The sequence below is a fragment of the Aspergillus nomiae genome, assembly GCF_001204775.2.
Source record: "Aspergillus nomiae NRRL 13137 chromosome Unknown contig00006, whole genome shotgun sequence".
NCBI classification, from domain to species: domain Eukaryota; kingdom Fungi; phylum Ascomycota; class Eurotiomycetes; order Eurotiales; family Aspergillaceae; genus Aspergillus; species Aspergillus nomiae.
In genome coordinates this window covers 28883-42646 of record NW_015378061.1, presented here as the reverse complement: position 1 = coordinate 42646, position 13764 = coordinate 28883, and the positions used below count along the sequence as shown (strand labels likewise).

Sequence of the window (13764 nt, the reverse complement as noted above, 5' to 3'; positions counted from 1 at the left end):
GTACAGTCTACTGAATGAAGAGGATATCGTTATGGCAGCGAGATCAGCGAGGGGTTTTGCGGGGGAAAAGCAGTACAGAAGAGATGTTGCAACGCGGTCTACGCGCCTCCCGCGTCGGTTGCCAAGACCAACATTTACTTCCCGATGGGGTAATGCCGAGCAGCTTTAAATGGACCGTCCTTATGGTTCAAAGGTACGGAGTACTCTACAGGGAAAAGCTTCAACCGGAGACAATTTGAATGCCATAAATCTCGCAACCAGGGCTTGATATCATAACAGTATAGAAGAAATTACAGTTCGACAGAGGTCAATTCCCCAACGCCACATGCAGAACACAAAAAGCAAAGCCACACCTAATATCTCCGCCTCGTCGGCTCCGGACTGGGACTGCGACTGACGCTGCGGGCATCCCTGCCGCGCTCCTTCAACCATTTCTTCGTGCTCAGGCGCAGTTCCCGGTCGAGCTCATTGCCAGGGTCCTTCCGGTGAATGAAATTGCAGAATCCGCCACGCACACAGCCTTCGCCACTATTTAATCGACAGCATGCTTCTCGGAAATCTGTCACCGGCGATAGCTCGCAATATATCGGTCGCGCTGCATACCAGCGGGAATTCAAAGCGTCGCAGGCCTTTTGCGCATCTTCTTCGTACTTGAACCGGGCGTAGACGTTGCCGATAAGATCTGGGGTAAATAGAGGTTAGTAGCAGCTCCGTGAGTCGAGTCTTGGGAGGGAAAATAGCTCCAACTTACGATCATTGTTATTGTCACACACTACCAATTCCTCCAGCTCTCCGTACTTGCACATTTCACACCATACATCCTCGTAGAAAGCATCGAAGTGGTTCTGGAGCTGGCTGGGGTTCATCTTGTTCTTTGGGTCGTATGCCGGATTCTGGTACATGTTTGGCATCAAGATTGTCTGCGAATACGAAGGCTTGACATGCTTCCGAGAGCACCTGTCGCCGTGTCTGCATGCGCCGATCTTATAGTAGAACGAACAGTTGACCTTGTCCTGCTCCGTACCGAAGATGGAGGCGAGATAGTTGGCCATTGCTACGAGGTTATGCGCGGGGGCCGCTTCTTTGAATTGGGTATTTAAAAATGGAGAAATGAAAGAAAAGCTTCCGGTCAGGATTGAAGCAAAAGTAATAGATGACCTAACTAGATTATGTCCGGACAGGTGAGGCGCGTACCATGCGGAGATGTCTGGAGAGAGCTGTTCCTTGAAGATTCTGGATAGCTCGATCACGTGGGCAGCTCCGGCTGACTAACGTTTCCGCCTCAGGTGGCAATCATGTCTTCGTTCATGATTGTTAATCCACGGCTAATATTTAGTAAGTAACTATAGTACGGATAATCTCAGTCTCTTGAATAGCTCAGAGACTTATCTTCGCCTTTGTGGGTTTCAACTAGGGCTTCTGTTAGCTATTCAGCGACATCATATCACGTTCTCTGCTAATTATCCCTTTTGAACAAAACTACTTGGAATAGAGACTGAATCGCCACATGCGCTATGTTGTTTTTTATGATAATAATATTTCTACATGATCTTAGACATAGCAGACCACAGTTATGCAGTGACAGTTCAAGGTCTGGCTAAACAAGTGGGTCCTATCGATAGAACTTCAGGGCTCGATCCAAGTTAGCGCGAATCGCTGGCATGAACCTGGTCCCACTTTTCCTGTCACTTTAGTGGGCTTCAATCTGTGTCTACGTTGCAAAACAGACATATCTATAGCGTTTCCTGGATGTAAAAAGTGTTCGGATATTTCAAAAGACTCAAAGGATATACCTTTACTTAAGTTAATTATAGATTTATCAAAAGCTACTGTCGGTGCAGAGAATCAAGATATATATTTCTGTTCATTACCACGGCAAAGCATAGGAAGATAAATTTCTAAAAACACAACTAGCGTCTTGAGCAAACAGATCAGCAGCCTTCTGTGTATGCTCCAGCCCTTTCCTGACAACCTCTGACTGTAGTATATACTCTTCCCTATCCTCTTCCATGCTACGTTGCGCCAGATCCTTCCAGACAGTTGATCATCGTAAACAGGTACGGACGTTATGTAATTGATGCATAAAGCCAATCCATACACCCTGCCCCTTCTCTCGCTTTACCCTTTTGATTTGTTAATAAGAGTTTCTGGGTGTAGCACAAGGTGGCACGTACATGAGAAGTTTTCGAAAGGGGTAGGTCTCAGCACAACGACCAAAGGCCAGCCGTGCTCCCTACTCTCCGGAGATTAGGAGTCCACGTCTGCGACCAAGTGATCTGTAGCGCTGGAGACCTTATAATGCCGTACCGAGCACGATCCAAGACGGCCAGCCAGGACCCTATATCATCCTGGACAGCAAAGCCTCCTCTGGAGGCACCAAGAGAGAACTCCCTCGTGTCTGTCCAAGAACACTGATATACTCTTGGCATCACCCCGGTAAGGAGCTTGGTACACCACTGTCCATACACAGCCGTGACCGGGAGGTAAAAGTTCCGCTTCGTCGCCCCGATTGGAGCCGGACCCAAAGAGCTCAAAAAGAGCCCAAGGAGGTCTGGGAGTGCCCAGTACTCGACTCCATCGTAGGTCGACCTTCTAAGCTGGAACCTTGCGATCCCTCTAGGCCAACGGGGATGAACTTGGCGGTCGATATTCTGCGGTGGTGCCGGGGCGAGGTAATCTTGACCATCTGGGCACCTTTTATCTAGGTCAGTTATATTAAGATACATTTGCCTCCCTAGTAATAGCTTACCGAAGACGAGTGATATCCTGGTGTATGGACATCAGTCTGGCGACATTCTGAGCGGGAACGCCGTATACACCAGGGGAAAGTACGATGTTTTGCAACATCGCAGTGATATGGTTACGGTCGAACGTGTACGCCTGGCGAGGATCCAGTCGGCCATTCAGCCAGGGAATAAGTCGCTCAGCCATAGTGAAGTATCTTTGAGGATACTGAGTCTCTAGTCGATTGTACAAGGCTACAACAGACAACAAATGCAGTGGACGAGTAGTAGGTATTGCTCGCACTCGCCCGATTCAGAAGGAGCGTCGGGATTGGAAGGAACCAACAGACTTGAAACCCGTGACTTCTTTATCAACTAGCCTCTGCTACCGGAACACCATCTAGATTTCCTCTACCTGCTTGACTTTATTATACGTCAAGGCCCAATCCCCCCTTCTGTAAAGAGCATGCAGAATTGCCGGGAAGGTCTTCGGCTTGGTGATCTCAAAGATATCATCGATCATCAGATTACCTCTGTAGTAGCGACCTCCTGACATGAGTATAAACTTCATATCCCCGGATTCTCGTGTTCCCATCAATACAACTTTGATATTCTCCAGTCCATACCATTGGGCAATACTGGATACTGAGGAACCAGTGTGAGAATATCTCTCAAGCATAATAGGGTCGTTGGTCCATCCTTCTGGTATTCTTTCCACTTTCTTATACTTCAATCCAAAATGCCCCTTTGTGGCAAGAGCATGCAGAATTTCCGGGAAGGTCTTCGGCTTCCTGATCTCAAAGATATCGTCGATCATCAGATTCCCCCAGTAGTAACAACATCCTGACTGGATTATAAACTGCAAATTCCCCGAGCTTTGGGTTCCCATCATTAGTAATTCGATATCTCCGAGTCTATGCCATTCGGCGATAGTGTTTATTGAGCCTTCAGGATGAGAATGTAACCTGAGCATTGCAGGGTCGTTGGTCCATCCTTCTGGCATTTCCTCAGCCTAGACACCGATCAGACCCTGTTGTCCAGTGTGATGATGTTAATTATGACTTACAGATATTTCCATGATGCACCGGCGGAAAGTCCCGAGGCTTCTTGTTAAAGCGGCTCTTGTAGAGGATGGTGGAAGCGTTGAGAGAATATTAGTGGCCGTTATCTAAACAACTCAAATTATGTAGAATGGTGTTTGTAGTACCGTAAACTACCCTGTGGGCTGTTGTCACACTAGCTTGTTGCAAGAGGAGAAAGGAAGTGAGGTTCGTTCTCAGGGCTGGTAAGAACGATGTTCAGATCTGGGTGTGTGATCCGGTTGAGTCAGCGAGATGAGCGAATGCTGACAGAATTCAGGTTGTATTAAATTCAGAGCACGAATTCGGGGAACATGCTTAAAAAAGCACGATGTCTTGACATTAGTTGCTAGGGTCAAGTCTACTAACATGCCACTGTTTGGACTAACACGTGATGTGTATGTGAACTTCCAGGGAGAGCCGGCGACTTGGGTCTATTTGTTATGGTTCTACAAGGTACCTGTTGCTTTTGCGACAAGGAAATATCCAGGGAGGATTCCCATCATCTAACATGCTAAGAATGGAATTTATTGTGTCTTTCAATAACTAAAGATATGCCTAGGTCGGAAGCAATCCTTCAGGGCTCGCTAAAAACTATATTCTTGCTCCATGAACAGACTCAATTAACATATATTTCTTGTTGGGTATCATTATTCACTGGTTTGTGATACAGTAGACTTGGGAAAACTTTTGGGCTCAGAAATGATGTCTCTGCAGACCAATCAGTGTCAAACCATGTGTCATAAGGAAGTGATCATTCTCCGTAACCGCAACCACGCGGTTTGGACAAATTTGGTGACATTTAACTATCATGATCAGCTTCCCCGGAGATCTATGGGATCGGTGTGACGTGGTAGACGACAGTCGTCAAGGATCCAAATTGCTATTGGACTTGTGTGAAGGGAATTCTCAGAGATATGTCGACTTCAAGACAATTTCGGGCGCTTAGGGTTCGGCATTCCGAATCCACCGCGCATGCGCTTCTTTTCCATTGCCTCCATTTCCTGCTTCATGATCCTCTCCTGCTCACTCATCTTCTTGGGAGCTTCCATCACAGGGCCCTTCTTTCCGGCAAGGGGGTTCTTCTTCACGGCAGCAGCAAACACATTCTTCGGTTTCTTGTCACCCAACGACATGGACAGCTTGACTGCCGGCTTTGGCGCGTCCTGGGCAGGAGCAGGAGCCGGGGTCAGGACTGGGGCCGGATCCGGAGATGCAGAAGCAGCGGCAGGCTCCGGTGTTGCTGAAGCGGCGTTATCCTTTTCCTCGGGAGATTGTGGTTTCGGGGATTCGGTCTTCGATTCGCCGTTCGCCTTCGAACCAAAGCCAATATTAAGCTTGACTTTCTCGCCCTCCTTGCGCTGCAGATTCCTCGCCTCAGGATCTATCTCCTCCTCCTGCTTGTCTGCGTTTTGTCTCGCGCGCTCGACCTGCTCCTGAATCTGTCGTTGCTCTCTCTCCTCATCACCGCGATCCTGACGCTCTTTCTTCGAAAGAGCTTCTCTCCGCCTCATCGCCTCTGGACTCCGATCGATATACGCAATGAAAAGACCCTTCTCAGTCTCCTCAACACGACAAAGCCCTTCCCGTCCAAGATAAGCGACAAACTGCGTAAGGCTCTTCCATTTTGTAGCATTTAAATGTACGTGCTGGAGATATTTATTAGCCTTCATCCCACGCGAAACGCAGATTAAAAGAAGAAAAAACTCACCGTCTTATCCGCGACGATAGTCTGGTAGAATATGTTGGCGTGTATAGCTTTTTCCTGGTGAGACGTCCTCAACTGAGTAAGGAAGTTATTCAAAAAGTCCTTGCTGTACTCCTCGATATACTTTCTCGGATCCTCGCCAACCAAAAGAGCATTTCTCACGTGGCTTTCGCTTTGGGTGTGACTACGTTTGAGGAATTAGTAATTAGTAGAGCGCCATGCGAGAAGAGACAATGGTTCACTTACCATTTGAATCCGTTCTCATCACGGCATTGCTTCTCGCACATCTGACAGTACCATCGGAGTCGCTGAAGGCCTTTCTGTGTTTGGTTAGTACATTTTCAGTCTTGTATGCTTGCAGCGGGTTAGATGGGGCGTACAGATTTGATCTTGTTGCTGATTGCCTTCGTGCTTCCTGCTTCCGCGCGCGGCATTTTGGGAGATGTTGGGTGGCGTAGCCCCGTATGTGAGCTGTGAGACTGGTTGGAAGTACAATGGGAGCTCTGCGGCTCAGGTGAAAGGCGTAGGTATCAGCTGTTCTTTCAGTCTTTCTTGGTCATATAAATCTGATATTGGGAGAAAGTCGCGACGGCGGAGACAGATTGAGGCGGAAATAAGATAAGCATCCTTATCCTAGTCACGTGGTGTTCTAGAAAGGTCGCTATCCAGATCGGGTTAGTGCAGATCTGGCTCAATCTGCACCTCAGGCAGACCAAGGCCATACATACTACGAATAGTACTGAATATTATATAGTATGGACATGGTCCTGGAACGATTTGATTAAAGCACATTTGGGAAGAAAAAAAATAGTCGTATTTAGTACTATACCTAGGATTTCCAACCAGACTCCACCTATCCTACCGCATCCTGACAAAGGGTTGCTTTTCTAATCAAGGACGCCAACACGTAGAATACAATAACCATATGTGAGAAGACCAAGTGTCATGTTCAACAAGCTCCAACGCATTAGACAAGCCCAGACGAAAGAAACCATTTTCTTGTTGAATTCAACTCTGGTTGACAGAAGACAAAGTGTTGAATTCCATATACTAATTCTATTAATGACAATCACATGGAATACTCATGGATTGCAGAGGGCCCATTCTCATTATACTCCACACGGGTCATGAATCCCTTACTGAGCCCTTGATCAATAACGAAAACAACCTTAGAAGCGACTTGGGCTCCTAGAAATACCGCTTCCTCCATGCCATGACCGCCACTTGGCGCACCTGGGCCACCAGGCCCAGCGTTGGGACCGTTGCTCATTCCTGCAGACCCGCTGGTACCAGGAGCATTGGAGTTGCCGTGCTCCTTCCACTCGGGGAAGTACTCTGGGGGCTTCAGGGTTTTGACGGAGGTTGGGGTCTGAGAATGGCCGGTAGAGCGATAGTGGGAAGCCATAGAAGGATCCATAGATGGGGTTCCTGGGGGCATGTTTCCAGCCGCCGGGTTGTTCGAATGTGTTGCAGCAACCAGCAGGGGGTTCACGCCGTGGGCATTGTACGGTCCGGTTTGACCAGGTGCGGGAGTGTTGGTTCCTCCGGTCGGCATAGGGGTGGAGAAATTGGAAGGGAGCTCAGAAGTGAAGATAGTGGCAGATGGCGAGAGAACGAACTTTTGTGTGATGGTGTTAAGCAGAGCTTGGGTGAATCCTACATCCGTTGATTAGCGAATCTGGCCATACTAGGTCAAAAATAAGGTACATACCTTTAATCTTACTCCCGTTACCAACGATGACCAACGAATCCCAAAGTTCGCTGCGCTTGCTGGCATCGGGCACAGCAAGAATAGTGTGGTGGATTTGCGTTGCAATATCTTCAAGAATATTGCTGGTCAAACGCTCCCCGGTTTTTTGCTTCGGAGTCACAGACAAGAAACGCTCAACACCGACTTCGATCTCTCTTGTCTGGCGGATGTATCGTGGAGGAGCGTTGGGCGCATCTTTTTCCGGCTCCAATCGCGCGTACTCCTCGTATTGGAACGAGGCCTTCTCTTTCTTGGAGTTGGGAAGACGAATAGGCTTCCCACCTTGGTCAATCGAGCCCTTTTTCGTACTCGATTTCTCCGCTTTCTCTTTCTCTCGGTTTGCTAGGAACTCGCTAGTGTTGCCACTGACAATAGCTGCAACATCCAGCACGCCTTCATCCTCATCTTCTCCATTGGTGCCTTCCGGGCCAGTTTGAGTACCTTCGCCAGGGCCGCGGGGAACGGCATCGTTGGGACCTCCCTCTTGTCCTCCCGTAGAAGCTGAGGCGGCAGGGTTAGGGTTCTGTCGTGCGGTGGCTGCGGTGCCAGGCAAGGGCGTTCCAGCTGGTAGAATCTCGGTAATATTACTCCTCTTCAACTGCTCGCACATTTCTCTTGAGAAGCCCTTTGACCCCAGCAGTTCTTGAAGTCTGTCCGTCATGTAATCTCCACCGCAACCTTGCAGGGCAATCCCTCGTCCATGCTCATTGACCAGGAAATCAGTGACGGCGGTAACGTCCACTTTCCCTTTGCCAACATCGACAACCGCCGCAGTCGAGGTACCGTATCCATAGCAGATGGCGAGAGCAGAATCCATCATGCAGAAGGCGGGCGTCTTAAACTTCTCAAACACAAACTGCGTGATTGCCTCCCGGTCGCGCGCTGACCAAGCCGGTTGGGAGATAAGCATGATCGGCGTGTGAAATGGAGGGCTGAGAGTATTGTGGACATGTGTTAGGAGGGCAAAAAAGCACGGCCAGTCGACAATGTGCCCATTCTCGATGGGGTAGATAGCCCCCTCATCTGATGTAACATCCTCCTCGTAGAAGATCTCCTGGGCTTCCTTTTTCGTCTCCCCGTTGGTTTCCTGGCCTTCGGCAGGCTCTTTCTTGCCCTCTTGCTCTCCATTCTCGGGCTTGGGGGCGGTCTCATTGTTGCCTGTGCCTTCTGGAGCGGAGGGTTCCGCATCTTTCATCTCCACATCCTCTTTGGGCGCGTCCGTCCCATTGCTAGGTTTCCCTTCCTGTCGCCGCTCACGGATCTTATATGGTTCAAATTCGCCCTTCTTTTCGGCAGGGAACATCCGCGTGGGAAAGCGATAGCGAGCGGGTGTGAATGATTCGGGAAGACCCAGTTGCGCCAGGGTCACCTGGGAGCCTGGCGCAATTATCTAGAGGGACGGGGATTAGTACGGGATGAATCCGGGTTTCGGGACCGCAGTGAATGGAGGGTGACGTACCAAAATGTGCTCATCTTTGAAAGGCGGCATCGTGGACGATGAGGCTTGGGGAATCGTCGCAATGCTTTCGCGGCCTCAGGATGCTCCGCGGTGTTTGCAGCGGGCGACACTTTGCGCGCGCGGGAGGTTGGGCGGTTACCCGTTCGGGCTAAGCGCGCCCGTCACGTCGGTGCTTCCACTTAGAGGTGTACTGTACATCACTCAATCTACCATTATTAACACACAACGGACGACACTACATACAATCTGCTTATTGATCCGCTGACCGCATGTCTAAGCATCAAAAGCTTCATGCTTCAATATTCATGTATCGCTCAATCCTGTGCAAGTAGGAAAGGTATGTTAATATCGTAAGATTACAACCCATACACCATTGGTATTACAAACGTTCAAGTATATCGTATCCTGAATGGCAAAGGTCGAGATATCAATGCAACTATACTTAAAAGGACAAATAAAAGTCCAACCAACCCGTTCAGAAACCATGGTTTCAATCCCAGACAACCTAAACTCCGAGATTCTTCAGCCGAAAGACAAAACTCCGAGCCCGTTCCCTCTATGGCCAGCAAGAGTCAAACGCATTTCATATTCAGTTACCCAACCCAGGTATTTACTCCGGGGCAGCGTGGTACTTCTCCGTAGCAGAGCGGAACAGCTCCTGCTGCTGTCGTAGCAGTTCCTCTTCCGACAGTCCACTCTGCTCCATCTTGCTTTGCTTCTTTTCTCGCGACTAGAAAGCAATATACGCGTTAGCAAGTCCGTCCCGCTAGACACAGCACGTAGTGATTCCACCCACCTTCAACTGCTCCTTGTGCTCCTCTGCCACAGCAAGCACGTCGGGGATATAATCGCCAAACCCAAGATCACGCAGAGCCCGCTCTACATGCTCACAGGCGATTGTTTTCTTGGCCTCTTTCTCGCTGATGTCATTGGCTTCTGAGGAGATCAGGGTGATGAATTCGACGCAGCATTCCATCAGGAGATCGCGAGCATCTTTGGAGAAGGTCTGGCCGGAAGAAGGGGGTAGAATCTCGGTGATGATTTTTTGGACCGTCGCTAGATAATCGCGATCAGTTAGGATGGGGTGCGCTGGCAGTAGATACGTAGAGATGTTATGTCGCCATCTTCAAGCGACAAAGTACGCGTAGTCGAGAGATTTAGCGTAGCGACACTCAGGCTAGGAGGTTGGAACAATCAATACTGAGTGACTCGGATGCATACCTTTAGGAAGCGACAGGTCATCGTTCGCTGAAGTAGATCAGCGTCAGCTCCATTCCAACAGCATGCGCCAAGACCCAGGAACACAATACTTACAACTAAATTCGCGATCCGACATGATGTCCCTTATTGAAGTGAGATTGTTGGGAGAGAAACACGCTCGCACGCACAGAGAAGCTGTTGTCAAGGTGAAGGATCACTTTTTTTCCCAATGCGCGGGGACTATACTTACAATAAATAGTAGCGTCGATCGAATGCCAGACGCGGACTGCGTCGGCACGGAACAACCAGTGGGTACTGGCGGCAGAATCCTACCGCTTTGGGGAGTATTTCTTAGCTCTGCAGCTTTTTTTTTCCCTGTTCTCTTCCACACACGCTTTTTCCCACAACAATGGGAAGCGAGAATGTCCTTTTGATGTTGAGGAATTCAAAACTCTTCGAACTGCAGCCGTGTGCAGTACTAACATAAATGGTATGTTTATTTACCTTGCTACATTCCTTCTACTACAATGATGAACAATGTTGTCGCCCCTATCATACCTTTCATGGTGACGTACACTGTCCAAGCCAAACGGACTACTGAAAATTATTCACACTCGTCTATTTTGTCGTGAAGAAGTTTTGTGGCCTTCGCTAACGGTCCTGAAGTAATCTAGGAATTTTCCATGGCTCAAGAATCGGATCACATTACGACGAACCTATTTGACAAGGTAAGCTTCGAGCTTTTTTCTTATATCCACAACTTTGTATGATGAACAAATACACATTCCATGCTAAGTATGAAGGTGCTCTGCATCTAATGCTTATGAAAATGTACCTGCTTTTCATCTTTCGGCTGATTACTACCCCAATTTACTGTTCTATATGTATCATTTTCTCGAAAGGCGGTTTATGCTAACTGTCTATTAAGCTGATAGGTTGTAATTTATGCCTGAAAGGCATCGAGAGCCTTGTCATTCCACCTGCTTGGGTCAGCTTTGCCGTAAGATTAAGAGTTGTAGAAACTTACGATAGAAATTTACCCGACAAGTCCTTGGGGCCATCAAGCACCAACTTGGCCATGACATGGCCAGGCTGTTCCGGCTTGAGGAGTTTTCCATCCTTGTGAACCGTAGTAAACTTGGAGTGGACCTGGGGTTCCAGTGTTGTAGCATGGTCTTCTCGCAGCTCGCGCTGCATTTCGGTATCAACCATTCCGGGCCGAATCGAGATCGTCGTAACGTCAGGCTCTTCCTCGCCCAAGGTAAGCGCAAGATGGTTCATCGCTGCCTTGGTTGCTCCATACAGACCCCATCCTCTGTAAGCTGACACGGAAGCACCGGAAGATGTGAAGACAAGCTTGCCCTTCGTCTCACGAAGTGCTGGAAGAGCAGCTTTGACCTGCCCAACCAATTAATATCCATCCGCCTTGGCACCCTGCCAGGAAACTCATGAACTCACAAAGGCAACAAAGCTGATGAAGTTTACGTCGAATCCGTGCTTCCACTGCTCTGGATCTGCTTGAGCAATCTTGCCCACTTGTCCCAGCACACCATGGTTCAGAACCATTCCATCCAAACGGCCGAAGGACTTGAGGGCTAGGTCGACGGCCTTCTGGCCGATGGACAGATCGGTAAGATCGCCATTGAGCACCTCCACCTGCTTGGTGTATTGCTCCTTCAGCTTCTGGAGGGGCTCAACACTCCGAGCGATCACGACGACGTTGTGCGATTGAGGGGAGGTGAGGAGGTACTTGGCGATCGCGAGACCGATGCCTGCAGGAGATTTTTGTTAATATATCTCGTATTGACGGTTCTGGTGTCGTGTTGCTGACCTCTCGAGGCACCGGTGACAATAATTGTTTTGGCAGACATTATGCGAGATCGAGTTTATGAGAACAGGTTTGGGGATGAGTTAGAATAGAAGTTGGTTGCTTGGATTGACTTCGACGGTACCCTGGTCGAAGATGTGGAACAGAAACGAGCTCCCATTGGCGGTGATGTAATTTCTGCACGGAATGAGGGGCAGATACCTCAGGCATCACTCATCATGTGGGGTCGCATGTTTGCATCGATCAGCAACTTTTCTCCCTCTCGTTATCTACATGTATCTCAACTCACTTGCATAGAGTGATGTTGCTATCTTTCCGATTATAGCATTGAATTTCTGTCTCCAACTCATCGAAAGAAGAGACCACCAAATTCTCCTCCGAGGAGTCACATCACTACTCATAATGTTCGAATTCCAGACATGCAGAACAGCCTGCTGCTCTACCGTGGGTATCATACAAAATCGCTGTCATCTAGCGGCCCATGCTTCTTCAATCACGGATAAAAACTGATCGGCAACGAAAAATCCCTTCTGCTTCAGCCTGCTAATAAAACTCACTATGCGACTCCGTTCGGACTTGTATCTCCTCGTCATGCTGACTGTATACAAAGTTGGGGCGTAGAAAATAGCCTCAAGATATGAACTTTGAAGGCCTTTTTCTGCATGTTGCAGCGCATTGGTCGCTTGTTCATAGCTCATCTGGTGTGTCATAACTGGCAGTTCACAATTCAGAGAGAGCCAGACCGAATCACAAAACATCAGGGAGATGTCGACGCTAACGCAATGGTAAAACGCTAGCAGCATGTTCGTAACACTGCTGCCATTTTCGCTACTGTACCAAAGCAGAGAGGCAATGATATCCCGCTGGAATCGGGACGCAATACAAGTCAATTCTACCCCCTGGTATTCGTGTTCAGATAATCTTCTTCCCGGGGATTTGCGAAGTTCTGGGTCCAGCCGCAGACCCAACTCCTTACTTTTGGTTTTCCAATCTGCGGTCCTGCAATATGTTAGTTTCAATCTTGTGCATACCCGAAAAGTGATATTCTGCTCACAGCCACTGCAACTTAGCCCACATCTCCAGGTCCTCGCAGAAGTAGTCCAGGAGCTGGTCATCGAACAATGCGGATGCATCCTGCCCATGCGGAGGCAGATGGTCCACCCTTGAACCCAAATCGTGCGAACGAACGGGTAGGGCAAGGTCGAGGTCCTGCTCTAGACAAAGAGCCCTCAAGGCATTCATGATACGGGCTAACCTGCGCATCGACCGCAAGAGAGGTGTCAATGGTGCGACAGATTTCCCATTTCGCCAGACAAAGGCATGCAACTGGTAAACCCATGCACACCATGATCTCCCTGAAGTGTCATCCAGGATCTAGGGTTTGTAAGCCAAGGATCGTAAACTGCTGTACTATGCGCAACCCAATATTCATTACCTGAACGAAACTGAGCAGAAGAGCACAGGCTAGAAGAACATCTGATTTGCCATCACTGGACACCTCTTTGATGCCGAGTGCAACAGACTTCTGCAGCCGGTGCCATTGAACCACTAGGTCTCTTTTCTCGTTCTTCGAGAATGTCAGCAAATTCGAGTTACGAGAGGCATAGAAACCCCCAACCAACGAGACTGTATCTTGAAGTATCTTGTTCTCCTGGATCATTGATGTCATTGCATTGATAGAAAATACGGTAAGGAGTGTAGGTGAGAGCCCAAGAGCAAAGAAGAATGCATTAGTATAGTGCCTAGGTCTGTCCGTGGATAGCGGCTTACACGGCCGAGGGTCAAGGGGAGGATGACTTTGGACAATGGACAACGTGGATCTCGATGTGCAGGGCGAGGCACACTCCACTCCCTTTCGCTTGCATGCTAAACATGGCCGAGATCCGTCACACTAAGTAGATCAGCATGACTGAGAAGTTCAGGGGTTATGGATACTCTGCATACTTTGCTATGATCTCTCTGGCAGCGTTCGCACCGGTGACCGAGACGACGGCCATCATGGACACCACAGGGCATT

The 13764-nt window shown here is 48.8% G+C and overlaps 8 protein-coding genes across 8 annotated transcripts; all 8 read right to left on the bottom strand.

The window, feature by feature from the left end:
- Window positions 1-150: 150 nt before the first annotated feature.
- Window positions 151-1052, bottom strand: ANOM_000745 (zinc finger CCCH domain-containing RNA-binding protein; the record flags this gene model as incomplete). The annotated part of the gene is made up of 2 exons (XM_015546003.1): window positions 151-682; window positions 752-1052. 2 exons carry the CDS (start codon window positions 1050-1052, stop codon window positions 354-356), a joined length of 630 nt encoding a protein of 209 aa, XP_015412002.1. The 3' UTR covers window positions 151-353.
- Window positions 1053-2201: 1149 nt separating this feature from the next.
- Window positions 2202-2931, bottom strand: ANOM_000744 (uncharacterized protein; the record flags this gene model as incomplete). Its single annotated transcript, XM_015546002.1, has 2 exons — window positions 2202-2694; window positions 2750-2931. The coding sequence occupies 2 exons, from the start codon at window positions 2929-2931 to the stop codon at window positions 2202-2204; spliced, it is 675 nt and encodes a 224-aa protein (XP_015412001.1).
- Window positions 2932-3123: 192 nt separating this feature from the next.
- ANOM_000743 (uncharacterized protein) lies at window positions 3124-3801 on the bottom strand (the record flags this gene model as incomplete). Its single annotated transcript, XM_015546001.1, has 2 exons — window positions 3124-3735; window positions 3790-3801. The coding sequence occupies 2 exons, from the start codon at window positions 3799-3801 to the stop codon at window positions 3124-3126; spliced, it is 624 nt and encodes a 207-aa protein (XP_015412000.1).
- A 927-nt stretch (window positions 3802-4728) lies between these two features.
- ANOM_000742 (putative C2H2 finger domain protein (Kin17)) lies at window positions 4729-5944 on the bottom strand (the record flags this gene model as incomplete). The annotated part of the gene is made up of 4 exons (XM_015546000.1): window positions 4729-5451; window positions 5514-5694; window positions 5757-5830; window positions 5891-5944. 4 exons carry the CDS (start codon window positions 5942-5944, stop codon window positions 4729-4731), a joined length of 1032 nt encoding a protein of 343 aa, XP_015411999.1.
- A 583-nt stretch (window positions 5945-6527) lies between these two features.
- ANOM_000741 (putative chromatin remodeling complex subunit (Arp9)) lies at window positions 6528-8749 on the bottom strand (the record flags this gene model as incomplete). The annotated part of the gene is made up of 3 exons (XM_015545999.1): window positions 6528-7166; window positions 7222-8650; window positions 8720-8749. The coding sequence occupies 3 exons, from the start codon at window positions 8747-8749 to the stop codon at window positions 6580-6582; spliced, it is 2046 nt and encodes a 681-aa protein (XP_015411998.1). The 3' UTR covers window positions 6528-6579.
- Window positions 8750-9138: 389 nt separating this feature from the next.
- On the bottom strand, window positions 9139-10145 carry nctB (negative cofactor 2 transcription regulator complex subunit NCB2; the record flags this gene model as incomplete). The annotated part of the gene is made up of 4 exons (XM_015545998.1): window positions 9139-9449; window positions 9516-9775; window positions 9941-9967; window positions 10034-10145. Coding segments are annotated over 4 exons (498 nt in total), but the record flags the coding sequence as incomplete, so codon positions are not given.
- A 632-nt stretch (window positions 10146-10777) lies between these two features.
- On the bottom strand, window positions 10778-11830 carry ANOM_000739 (SDR family oxidoreductase). Its single transcript, XM_015545997.1, has 4 exons — window positions 11751-11830; window positions 11378-11691; window positions 10947-11317; window positions 10778-10899 (listed from the first exon to the last, which is right to left on the bottom strand). The coding sequence occupies exons 1-4, from the start codon at window positions 11788-11790 to the stop codon at window positions 10863-10865; spliced, it is 762 nt and encodes a 253-aa protein (XP_015411970.1). The 5' UTR covers window positions 11791-11830; the 3' UTR covers window positions 10778-10862.
- Window positions 11831-12214: 384 nt separating this feature from the next.
- ANOM_000738 (Zn(II)2Cys6 transcription factor domain-containing protein) lies at window positions 12215-13763 on the bottom strand (the record flags this gene model as incomplete). Its single annotated transcript, XM_015545996.1, has 4 exons — window positions 12215-12746; window positions 12802-13121; window positions 13183-13638; window positions 13692-13763. The coding sequence occupies 4 exons, from the start codon at window positions 13761-13763 to the stop codon at window positions 12215-12217; spliced, it is 1380 nt and encodes a 459-aa protein (XP_015411971.1).
- Window position 13764: the final 1 nt, after the last annotated feature.